At 32.8% G+C, this 13,574-nt stretch overlaps 1 protein-coding gene across 2 annotated transcripts; it reads left to right on the forward strand.

Moving 5' to 3' along the window:
• Window positions 1-2,155: 2,155 nt before the first annotated feature.
• Window positions 2,156-10,809, forward strand: LOC110898873 (beta-glucuronosyltransferase GlcAT14A). 2 transcript variants are annotated; one of them, XM_022145730.2, is made up of 5 exons: window positions 2,156-2,294; window positions 3,354-4,043; window positions 4,645-4,720; window positions 8,943-9,058; window positions 10,022-10,809. In XM_022145730.2, the coding sequence occupies exons 2-5, from the start codon at window positions 3,455-3,457 to the stop codon at window positions 10,516-10,518; spliced, it is 1,278 nt and encodes a 425-aa protein (XP_022001422.1). In that variant the 5' UTR covers window positions 2,156-2,294; window positions 3,354-3,454; the 3' UTR covers window positions 10,519-10,809. The 2 variants fall into 2 exon arrangements, with proteins under 2 accessions (XP_022001422.1, XP_022001423.1); XM_022145731.2 differs by having other exon boundaries at window positions 2,211-2,344.
• Window positions 10,810-13,574: the final 2,765 nt, after the last annotated feature.

A 13,574-nucleotide genomic window follows, 5' to 3' on the forward strand; every position in this document is an offset into this window, starting at 1 on the left:
GTGAACAAAGAAGACGTCTTCAACTTCGTTCGATATCTCATTCGTGCGCATGTAATAAGTGTAATTTTTTTCGATAAGAATGTTTTCAAGTTTTTGCATCGGAGACTTACCGACATTTTTTTCGGCGTTGATCTTCTGAACAGCGTTGTGTATATCTTTCGGAATAAGCTTTCTAGCCGGATTGTTTTTTGTCAGCGTTCGCCAAATACTTTGGTTGCGAATATCTTGCTCTGCCAACTCCTTAACCAGTTTTTTGTCCTCCGAAGAAAGCCTTCTCGCATACGCGTGACCCTCGAAGTTTTCAATAGGAGTGTGGTTATGCTTCGCCTTCGTCACCTCGATCCTCCAAACACTTCCGGATGATTCCGAAAACCCGATCATCTCGAACGGGCAGCCTATTTTCTTGCTACCCGTTTTCCTCTGTGTAGCTACACTCTTATGCTCCCCACCAAAAGTACATTGAAACCAAATCTTGTAATTCTCTCCTCTTTTATTCGACCTCTTTGTCACAATGAGGTAACCATTGTCTTTTGCCGTGTCTTGTACCCAACGCACCAACTCTTTACGTGACGAAAAGGTCTGCGTTGTATCAAACGAAAATGTAACCGGGTAACAACCTTCCTCGTCAACAGACACATCCTCCGGCTCACCATCGTCACCGAGATTCGAATAGACTTGATGTTCAAAGCTCTGTTCACAACCGTAACTCTAGTTTGGATAACACTCCTGCTGTACAAAGCTTTGCTCGCCACCGTAACCGAAATTCGAATAACCTTGTTGACAACCGTAACTTTCGTTTGGATAACACTCCTGCTGTACAAAGCTATACTCGCCACCGTAACCGAAATTCGAATAACCCTGTTGTGCGTAAGGGTCCTCCACAGGGGTATTCAAATCCAGCTGCACCGTGTTATCACGATAACGAATGCCAGATACAACCTCTGTCTCCCTCAAGTTGGACGACACCGGTTTCTCAAACGAGTCAGAAATAGCGGTCCCCTCGTAAGAATCAGGAACAACCGACTCGTCAGAATAATCACCGAAAAGATAGTTACTGAACCACGACATCGTTTTTTCAAAAAATTTAACTAATAGAGCAAAGAAGATCGACAGAAAACAATTCGAGTGATGAATCTGTTGTCTGGCCAGTGATTTAAAGCCAGAATTTGGGATCGAAGCGCCGCGCTATGGCCAAAGCGCGGCGCTTAGGGTTCACGGGACGACTGAAACCTAGGAAGCTTTATGTCTGTCAGTCTGTCACTCAGTCAGTCATTCGAAACCTCGTATCACCTTTTGTCGCCCTAAGCGCCGCGCTATGGCCAAAGCGGAGCGCTTAGGGGTGTGAAAATTATTAAGCGGAGCGCTTAGGGGTGTGAAAATTATTTTGGCTGTGTGTGATTAGCATGATCCTTATTAAAAGTAAAAATCGTACACTTTGACAATTATGGTCCGTTTTCAAATAAACAATAGATCTATGTTCCATTTTCAAATAAACAATAGATCTCAATTTGATTTTATATGTTCCATTTTCAAATAAACAATAGATCTCAATTTGATTTTAAAATCATTTCCTTTTTAAAAAAGTATTTTAAATTCAAGCATGAACAGATTTAGTATACATGATGCATCGTCAATTGAACTCACAATTTCTCATTCTTTTAAGTTGATATCGTATGTATATTACGGTTTTACAATCGACTCTTGGGACTTTCTAGCTTAGAGAATATAACTCGATCATAATTACCTTAAAACCTTATTGTTAGAGATAGTTTTAACATGTCGTAAATACATCATATCATTATTGTATGATCTGAGTTCCGACTCAACCAGAAGAGAAAATTCAAACATCAAATTAACATTTGAGACAACAGACCACCGAAAAAACCAACACCCATAGAAAATTCAAACATCAAATTAACATTTGAGACAACCGACCACCGAAAAAACCAACACCCATAACAAAATTTTTAATAATAATAATAATAATAATAATAATAATAATAATAATAATAATAATAATAATAATAATAATAATAATAATAATAATAATAATAATAATAATAATAAAATCCTGGTCCACTCTCTTCTCAAAAAAATTAGAAAACAGCGTCTGATTTTAAGCTGTCGTGTCGAATTAAGCAGCATTTTTGATTAACCATAACAAATATATAATCAAAACATAATATGAATATTCAAACAGAATAAAACAGATCAAATCATCAATAAAATAAAAATACTCTGTTTTCTCCTCTCTTTCCATCAAGGCTCGTACTCTATCAACAGATTCAATCAAGGTGATTAATTTATTCAAGAAATTTATCGGGTTTTCATTAGTTTGTGATGGGTATGTGATGATTTTTGTTAATTTGTTTTGATTTATTCAGAATGTATTAAAATCTGATATGAATGTTTCTTGAACTCTGATCTTACTGTTTCATTGTTTGGATATTAATTTGGATATTAATAATTTAATGATGTGAATATTGACATTTTGTTCCTATGGGTGTGATATGATTTGGTTTTTGTGGTTTATAATTGTGTGAATATGATTACACACACAAAAGTGTGTGTTTATATGATAACCATGGTGTTCTTAAGTATTATAGGTTGATTTTGGGGATTTTTTTATTTTTTATTTTTATTTTTTGTAATATGATCTCATATGGTTGCTGTTTAAATTTTGTTTTGATCTAGTGGTTATTCGCTACCATGATGATAAGAATAAATTTTGTTTAGTTTTTTGAGCATGGACACATGAAAATTGAACCAAATTTTCTTGAGTTTTTAGCATGGAAACATGAAAACTGAACTAATTTTCTTGATTTCTAAGCTTTGTAACAGAAAAAATGATTTTATTTTCTTGATTTTTTAAGCTTAGATATAAAAATTATTTTCTTGATTTGTTAAGAAGCATGGAAACATGAAAAACAAAACATTTTTCTTGATTATTTAAGCAGTATACCGTTCAGTGGTGGAGAGTATGTAGTTTTCGTATAGAAATTTTTCGGTATATACGTTTTTGACTATCCAGTTTTATAGAAATTTTTAGGTCCGGTGACTTCCGCCCCCGGGTTGAAAATCTCAAGCTTCGCCACTGAGTATAGAGACGTGAAAAACGAACTATTTTTCTTGATTTTTTAAGCATGAAAATTACACTACTTTTCTTGATTTTTTAAGCATGGAAATTGAACTAACTTTCTTGGGTTTTTCTTGTTTTTTTAAGCATGGAAACATGAAAATTACACTACTTTTCTTGATTTTCTTAAGCATGGAAATTGAACTAACTTTCTTGGTTTTCAAAGCATAAAAACATGAAAAATGAACTAATCTTCTTGATTTTATTCATTCAACAGCCTTCAATCCGACTGCCACGATCAACATAAGAAGATCTTTGGACGATTACCCGCCATTGAATTGCGGAAAATCTAAGCTTTTATAAAGGGGGAGTTAGATCATGATAAAACTAAAAGATTGTAAATGTTTTCACACAGAAAAACCATGGGCATTCCCTCTTGCTATAACCTCAATTGTTTGTTTATTCCTCTTATTAACTTGTTTCAACATGGGCCTCATTCCACCCTTGTACAAAATCAATTCATATTTCCCATTATTCAACCCTCGCGTTTCCTCAAATCACTCGATCCCACATTTCGCCGAACAAAGAGTTAAATCGACCCATTTAGAATCTCGATCCTCCACCCCTCGTTTCGCTTATTTGATTTCTGGGTCAAAAGGGGACTTAAATAAGCTTTGGAGAACACTTAGAGCATTATATCATCCATTGAATTATTATGTTGTTCATCTTGATCTTGAGTCGGAGCCCAATGAACGAATGGAGCTTGCATCACGAGTTGAGAAAGATCCTATGTTTGCTGAAGTTGGGAACGTTTATATGATCATGAAAGCGAATATGGTGACGTATAGAGGGCCCACGATGGTGTCGAACACTCTTCATGCGTGTGCAATTCTGTTGAAAAGGAATAAAGATTGGGATTGGTTTATAAACCTTAGTGCATCTGATTATCCTCTAGTGACTCAAGATGGTTAGTTCTCTGTTACACGCGATATACATGTTATTAACTTTTTTACCGTTTTTTTCGTTTGAAAATGAACAATTTTGGACCAAATGTTGTCTTTCGATTCTCATATTTTTTTTTTCAAACTTGCTCATAATTCACACATAGTACTAATTTGTTTGCAGCAACATGCCAAAGAATAATAATCAGAGGAATTAGGCACTCTATAACGGATTTTTAAATTAATCCACTTACTTATGAACGGGTTGTTTTAGGTTATGTTTTCTGTAAGGGGTCAACATATAAAAATAGCTTTAAAGTGAGCGCGTCAAATGGGTCAAAAGTCTCCCAAAGTGTGAATTAATTGCCAAATCTCCTAAATAGTTTTTATTAAAAAATTTGGATTAATACGAAATATGTAACTATTGTAATCATATATTTATAGGAAATAATATTTTGGCGGGACTAAACGCGTCAAATGGGTCAAAAGTCTCTCAAAGTGCGAATTCATTGCTAGAAATATTTGTAACTAAAATTCAACTACAATGGTTGGGGAAGTCAAACACCAATTAATGATATTAAGTCGAGTATACGAACAAGACCGATTGATTTCTTGAACATTTTTCAGATCTCCTGTCTGCATTTCGTAATCTGAATCGAGACTGGAATTTTGTTGAGCACACAAGCCAATTGGGCTGGAAAGAGTAAGCCCCCTCACTTTCAGGCTAAGGGTGACAATTTCAACCTGTTTATGTGAAAATGGCTTTATTTTTGTGCAAACTGTCGAACGGGTCAGATAGGGGTGTTAAACGGGTCGTGTTCACGGTTTGGTGCATCCAACCTGACCTGAACCCCAAAATCGTGTCATACATACGAACCCGAACACGACACTAAGATTCGCGTGTTGACCCGAACACGACCCGTTTAACCGATTTTTTTTTCAGATATTAATATTTTAAAATTTAAGTTTTACATCTAAAAATACAAATATATATATATATATATATATATATATATATATATATAGAGAGAGAGAGAGAGAGAGAGTATAATGTACAAAACGCCTTAACCTACATAACGTACGCGACAAAAAACATAACGTGCGTGATTATTTTTTTTACCATCATAACGTGCATGATTATACTTTCCATGCGTGATTATCACCAAAAAATGGATCCCATGCGTTATTTTGTGTCTTATGCGTGATTAGTGCCCTGATCCGACGGTTACTGGTGTCGCGTACGTGAAGTACGATAAGGCATAATGTATGTTAGAGAAAGGTTAACATACTTTACGGCTTATCATACTTCACGTAGGAGACAATGGTAACCGTTGGATCAGGGGTATAATCACGCATGGAACATATAATCACGCATGGGACCACATAATCACGCATGGGACCACATAATCACGCATGAGATCCAAAATCACGCACGTTATTTTGGTCAAAAAAATAATTACGCATGTTATATATTTCGTGCTTTATATATATATATATATATATATATATATATAGGGGAAGGATAAATCGAAAACCCACTTGAGTTGAGAAAACTCAGAAAACCTTTGTAAAAAAACCATGTAAACTCAAGAAACATTTCTAAAAAAAATAGGAAATGTAATATACATATATTTGAACATTTTTAAAAAAGAAACACAAAAAAACACCAAGTAGTTTTTTTTTTTTTAAAATGTCACAAAATTTCAGGTTACATAATATATATGTCCAAAAAAAATGTAACATACAAATTTTCAACATTTTAAAAAAAAATAGTAAGCGTTTTTTACATTTTTTTCATAGATAGGTCCGTGTACATTTATATTACATTCCCAATTTTTTTTTAAAAAAAATAAAAATGTTACATAGGGTTTATTTGGGTTTTCTCAACTCACATGGGTTTTCGATTTATCTTTCCCCTATATATATATATATATATATATATATATATATATATATATATATATATATATATATATATATATATATATATATATATATAGGGTTGGGCTATATAGAAAACCCTATCTATATAAAAAAACCCTAGAAAACCCAACCTCCCGACATTTTTTTTTTTGAAAAAAATAACACATGTAATATACATGTTTACTTTTGGGCCAAAAAAATCAAAAAAGCGCCGAAGGGATAATTTAAAAAAAAAAAAATTCAGCAATTTCTGTCTTTTTTGCCTAACACATGTTAGGCACTGAAATTTGTTTATTTTTTAAAAAAAAAATCCCTTCGGCGCTTTTTTGTTTTTTTTTTGGCCCAAAACACTCTAAAACATGTATATTACATGTGTAATTTCTTTCAAAAAAAATGTCGGGAGGTTGGGTAAAAATGGGGGGAGATTTGGGTTTCCAGAGTTTTCTACCTAAATGAGGGTTTTCTGTCTAGCATTGTCCTATATATATATATATATATATATATATATATATATATAGGGTAGGGCTAGATAGAAAACCCTATATATATAAAAAACCCGAGAAAACCCAAGCTCCCGACATTTTTTTTTTGAAAAAAATAACACATGTAATATACATGTTTTTAAGACTTTTGGGCCAAAAAAATCAAAAAAGCGCCGAAGGGATATTTAAAAAAAAAAAAACAAGTTTCAGCAATTTTCAGCGAAATTCTGTTTTTTTTGCTTAACACGTGTTAGGAGCTGAAATTTGTTTATTTTTTTTAAAAAAATCCCTTCGGCGCTTTTTTGTTTTTTTTGGCCCAAAACACTCTAAAACATGTATATTACATGTGTAATTTTTTTCAAAAAAAAATGTCGGGAGGTTGGGTAAAAATGGCTTCCCATTTGGGTTTCCAAAGTTTTCTAAGAATTTTAGGGTTTTTTATCTAGCATTATCCTCTATATATATATATATATATATATATATATATATATAGTGGAAGGTTCACATGAGAAGAAATTCTTTGTAAAAAGAAAAAAGAAGAAACTTCAACCAATAGGAATGCTTCATTAGACTTCATTTAATATTTGTACTTAATGTAACTATAAGAGTATATTAGTAAACTTACATACATCATTAATTGGTAGTTTCATCTTTAATAACTAACTATATTAAATTTGTAACTTATTTTTAAGATATATATTTTTCACAAAAAATAAAAATAAAAATTCATTTATAGTGTAGGATAAATACGAGGCGTGTAGGATAAATTACGAGTTGTGTAGGATAAATTTCAATATGTGTAGGATAAATTTCGAAATGTGTAGGATAACTTTTGATGTGTGTAGGCAAAAATATTTAGTGTGGAGGATTATAGTCTTAATGACTAATTAATTAGTCAAACATAATAATAAATGAGATGAGAAAAAAAACTATTTAATGTTTTACAATTGTACCCTTTTATTCTTTTTCTTCTCAATAAAAATTTATTCTCATTTGAACCTTCCCCTATATATATATATATATATATATATATATATATATATATATATATATATATATAAAGCAATTACATTATAGTTATAAAATCTTATGACAATTTCTCTTTTAAGTTAAAATAGTTTAATATTATGACATAAAACACATTTTGAAAAAAAAATAAAAATAAAATATAAATGGGTTAAACGGGTCAACCCGCAAACCCGTTAGGTTGACACAAATCCGACCTGTTTAGCTAAACGGGTAGCGGGCTCAGCCTTAAATTGACCTGCACCCATTTAAACTAAACCCAAACACACAAGTTTCGGGTTAGGTTCATGTCGTGTCAGAAATTCACACCCCTATGGTCAAATGTTTTTATCATCATATTATTATCTTAGATATATATATATATATATATATATATATAGTGGAAGGTTCACATGAGAAGAAATTCTTTGTAAAAAGAAAAAAGAAGAAACTTCAACCAATAGGAATGCTTCATTAGACTTCATTTAATATTTGTACTTAATGTAACTATAAGAGTATATTAGTAAACTTACATACATCATTAATTGGTAGTTTCATCTTTAATAACTAACTATATTAAATTTGTAACTTATTTTTAAGATATATATTTTTCACAAAAAATAAAAATAAAAATTCATTTATAGTGTAGGATAAATACGAGGCGTGTAGGATAAATTACGAGTTGTGTAGGATAAATTTCAATATGTGTAGGATAAATTTCGAAATGTGTAGGATAACTTTTGATGTGTGTAGGCAAAAATATTTAGTGTGGAGGATTATAGTCTTAATGACTAATTAATTAGTCAAACATAATAATAAATGAGATGAGAAAAAAACTATTTAATGTTTTACAATTGTACCCTTTTATTCTTTTTCTTCTCAATAAAAATTTATTCTCATTTGAACCTTCCCCTATATATATATATATATATATATATATATATATATATATATATATATATATATAAAGCAATTACATTATAGTTATAAAATCTTATGACAATTTCTCTTTTAAGTTATAATAGTTTAATATTATGACATAAAACACATTTTGAAAAAAAAAAATAAAAATAAAATATAAATGGGTTAAACGGGTCAACCCGCAAACCCGTTAGGTTGACACAAATCCGACCTGTTTAGCTAAACGGGTAGCGGGCTCAGCCTTAAATTGACCTGCACCCATTTAAACTAAACCCAAACACACAAGTTTCGGGTTAGGTTCATGTCGTGTCAGAAATTCACACCCCTATGGTCAAATATTTTTTTTTCCCAGAAGGAAAAACAGTTCAAATGGATCGAGCAGCTTGAAAAGTAACCCAAACTCAATCATGTGTTTATAACATGTTTTTATCATCATATTATTATCTTAGATATTTATAAAAATATGTTGGTGACGGTCAGCACAACACGTCCAGGTCCAATTGACCCGTTACACAAGCTGCCCGTCTTGCCACCTATTCCAAACACGCATACGGATCTGTTATTATTTATACCTTAGTCTACTTGTATATGCAGGGATCAGAGAGCGATGCCTTTGATGATTGATCCTGGACTATATGAGAATAAGAAGTCTGATATCTTTTGGGTGCAACCAGACAGGCCTCTGCCAACTGCATTTAAATTGTTTACCGGTAAGTTTTCACACCATTGTAACTCTATAGCCTTCAGCCAACATCTTACTTAATTAGTTTCGAGTCAATTGTGGTGACGCGCGTCTCAGATGTATATTAGATCCTTAAAGTGTGACTTAAGATTGGAAGTTTGGAACCGTTGAACTTGCATTTTTGTAGGATCAAATTCATCATTCTATGGAAAATGCAAGAATAATATGAGATTTTGTAACACGTACGATATTTGGCAAATTTGTTGAAACTTTGAAGACAAATGGCATAAAATGTAACAAATTTATTTTAGGGTATCAACCTTTTTAAAAACATAATTTAGGGTATCTTCCAAGTTAACTGACACATTTAATAAAAAACCGGTCGTGTTCAGGTTAACTTGTCACTTGTTTAACCTGCTTATAAAAGGAGTCGACCCATTTAACTTTAAAATAAAAAATATATTTTTATAAAGTCAACCCGCAAACCAGCGTATCCCGTTTACAACTTAATTACAACCTATTGAGAATCCATCAACCCATTTACAACCCGTTTGGCTCGTTTAGATAAATGGGTTATACAGGTAGTGACATGATTTTAAGTTTGTTTGGGGTTAGGGTTAATGTCTTTTTTTTTTTTGAAAGGTGTGAATTATTCGCGAATGTCGGGAGGTTTAGCATACGTTGTCTTAACCGGGTCCGCGCTAGAGAACCCCCTCGCACAATAGATCCCCAATTTAAACCCCTCAATGAGAAACCCCTATCACCCAGACTCGAACTTGAGACCTGGAGGGGAAAACTCACCTGGGCCCACTATAGATGGAACTTAAATACCAGTGGCCACCACTAGAGCAGTAGTGGGGTTAATGTCTTTTGACACAAATAAATGCATTGGTGGTGTTTGGGTTCATCAATTCAACCTGACACGATTGCCACCCGTAAATTACAACCACGATCCTATGTATGCGCATCTAAGAATTTTATCGTTTTGCAGGATCTGCTTGGATGGTTCTATCGCGTTCGTTTGTGGAGTATTGCATATGGGGTTGGGATAATCTTCCAAGAACTCTACTCATGTACTACACAAACTTTGTCTCTTCACCCGAAGGTTACTTTCAAACCGTTATATGCAACGTTCCAGAATTCATTCCAACCGTGATTAACCATGATATGCACTTTATTTCATGGGACAACCCACCAAAGCAGCATCCACATGTCCTAAACATTAGTGACGCTACTAAAATGTTTAAAAGCGGGGCTGCATTTGCACGTAAGTTTGACCAAGACACAACTATTTTAGACCGGATTGATAGTGAAATACTACACCGATCTAACGGAAGCTTTACCCCGGGTGGATGGTGCAGAGATATCCCGTCTTGTTCTGAGGTCGGGAAACCGATACTGGTTAAATCGGGCCCAGGAGCTAAAAGGCTTAAAAAACTTATAAACAAGTTGATTCGATCGGCTCAAAATGGAAATCAATGTCGATAGGTTATATTCTTTGAATTTGAGATAGAAATGAGAGTTTAGTCTTGATCATATGTTACAGCATTTTTGTTTGGAGTATATATGCATATATATTCGATCTGCACGCCCAGCTATGACACGTTGGGATTGCGTTTTTGTTGCTGTATTAAAGTTAGTGTTCTTAGTTGAGCCGAACGGCGCATGATCAAGGAGTTTATGGATCTTGTATTAAGTTGGTCAGCCAAGCTCAAGAAACTGTAATAAGACAAGATAACAGATTGATCAGAGATGGATACATGCACCTGCTTCTCTCTAGTCTTTTTTCTACATAATAATTCAAAATGAGTCAACCAAGCCAAAGATGTTTTGACTTTTGAGTCATACTTTAAACTTTTTTTATGACTGTGGGAACCCGTTACCGGTAAACACATGGGCCCCGCCTATACCCTACTATCCGGAATGAATATGTAAAGCATGACAAAAGCCGGGTAGGTCGCCTTCAGAGAGAGGTAGTAACAATAATCCAGTGGAAGCAAGAATGGAATATGAGACCTCTCCTTGAGGGTAATTGAGCACATAACACTACGCCATCCTTTAGAGCATTATCTCTATAATTATACTAAAAATCACTGTATTTTCTCTCTTATTTTCAATTAAATAATGTTTATTTACACTTTTATCATTATCTTTTCTCTCTTCTCTACTTATCACCACTTTCAAAATATCTTAAAATATTATAGAGGGTGAATCGTGTCTTATCAAATTTACCAATAAACAGTAACATTTTCTTTCTCCTACACTCTTAAATACTACATATAATATAAAGAATACACAACATAAATATGAAGATGCTACTATGAATGCTCTTAAAAGTGTCATACTTTGTAGTTGTGTGAAGCAAACTAATTTTGAGTTGTTGCTTAACTTACATTTTCGTTGGATTAGCTCATTATTTTAGTTACAAATCTAAAATTTTACAAATAAATTCTAATTTAACAAAATATCCTAGGATGCCCTAATTAAAGCAACTTACAAAACTAATTCAAGGAAAATGTTACAGAATACTAACCAAGTTTTAAAAGTGTTCTAATTAGGTCACTTGTATCGTTTTTGTCTCAGTTAGATAACTTAACATTAAAATCGAGTCATGTCCTTTTTTCCATGTGTCAAGAAAAAAAATTGAGCATTAAGATGCTGGGTCGGATTATTTTAATATATGAAATTATATATATTAAAAATAAAAACACTTTAATTACATTAAAAATTAGAAAAACAAGTTAAAATCCACGTCATCACTCGACGTTAGCATCAAATTAAAGGGAAAAAAAGAAACAAAAATCCATATCACCACAGTTACCTATGAAATGGATATAAAAAACTCTTAACTTTAATGAAAAATGAATGTTGAGTGACCTGATTGGAATACTTTTGAAACTTGAGTGACCTAATTGGAACACTTTTAAATCTTGGTTACTATTTTACAAAGTTACCCCATTCAAGTCACTTAATATGTGTACATGGAAGTTCCCCAATTCTCTTATCACTTATGTATTGGGGTGTACTCTAACTTCATTAGTGTTAAAGATGACATGACAAGTTAACTAGTTAACATGTCTTTCAAACCACATCATCCTCATGTTAAGGAGTGTTAAAATCTCCCTTGGTTAACATGTTAACTTAGACAAAAAAGAACAAGAAATTAAAGCTATTTATTATCGATATTTATTTTAGCTATGAAGTTAATGAATGATATTATAATTATAATTATTATTATAATTATTATTATTATTATTATTATTATTATTATTATTATTTATTTTGTATTTAATTTAAATATTTAATTAAAAATGGTTGGTGAAGTAGAGTTAATAAAGTTAAACCATTTCTTATGATGATGTGGAGTAAAAAGGGGAAAAGGGGGTGATGTGACGCTTATATGAAGTTAAAAAATGTTAAAGTATACATCATTGGCTTATCAACCCCAATTCCAACACCACTCAAATGCAACAACAATATCATCAACCCATGTTTGCCATTTCTACTCCTTAACCCTCACGTTACCCCTTTATTTCCAAAAGAGTAAATTGTCATTTTAGTTCATGAGTTTTTACTTAAAATGTCATTTTAGTCCAAATAGTTTTTTTCTCTCCTAATTTTCCTGACGTTTCCATTTTTTGTCATTTTGATCCAACACCCTAACTCCATCAAAAAAACTCAGTTAATAGTTGGTACTTGTCGTTTTCATCCAAGAACCTTTTTACCCCCCTCTGTACGTATAAATAATAAATGATAATATATATAGAGGTTGATTAACGTATAATATTTCTTAACGTACGATGTGTACGAGATGAAATTACGCATGTTATAAAACTCAAAACCCTAATCACGCATGTTTAAAAAACATAATCACGTATGTTGAAAACCATAATCACGCTTGAACATAATCACACATGTACAAAATCAGAAATCATGCATAGGGTAAAACCCTAATTACGCATGTTATAAAACTAATCACGCATGTTATTATTTCATCTCGTAAGTATTGTACGTTAAGGGATATTATATTTTACACTTTCACTACATATATATAGGGGAAGGTTCATTGGGGAACACTAAAAAAGTGGGGACAGCGGGGAACCAGCTCAAACGAACTCCGATTGGACTCATTCCAGCGGCGTTGGAACCGGCTCGTCGAACCCTAACTAAGATCTCTTAACCCTAAACCCTAAATCCTAACTCCTAAACTCTAAACCCTAAAGCTAAAAAATAAGGCTAAAACTTAAGCTAAACCGTAAAATCTAAACTATAAACCCTAAAGGCTAAACCTAAAGCTAAACCCTATAGCTAAACCCTAAAGCTAAACCCTAAAACCTAAAGCTAAACTCTAAACCCTAAAAGCTAAACCCTATGGCTAAACCCTAAAAGCCAAACCCTAATATATTTAGGGTTTAGGGGTTATGATTTAGGGTTTAGGGTTAAGAGATCCTAGTTAAGGTTCGACGAGACGGTCCAACGCTGCTGGAATGAGTCCAATCGGAGTTCGTTTGAGTCGGTTCCCCACTGTTCCCCACTTTTTTAGT

This window comes from Helianthus annuus, chromosome 13, assembly GCF_002127325.2.
Source record: "Helianthus annuus cultivar XRQ/B chromosome 13, HanXRQr2.0-SUNRISE, whole genome shotgun sequence".
Taxonomy (NCBI): Eukaryota; Viridiplantae; Streptophyta; class Magnoliopsida; order Asterales; family Asteraceae; genus Helianthus; species Helianthus annuus.

Excerpts from the sequence above, each read along its gene's own strand:
- LOC110898873 (XM_022145730.2), top strand. The coding sequence starts at position 3,455 with ATGATAAAACTAAAAGATTGTAAATGTTTTCACACAGAAAAACCATGG. Across the intron at positions 4,721-8,942 it reads AGCCAATTGGGCTGGAAAGA|GGATCAGAGAGCGATGCCTT; the intron begins GTAAGCCCCCTC and ends TTGTATATGCAG. Across the intron at positions 9,059-10,021 it reads TGCATTTAAATTGTTTACCG|GATCTGCTTGGATGGTTCTA; the intron begins GTAAGTTTTCAC and ends ATCGTTTTGCAG.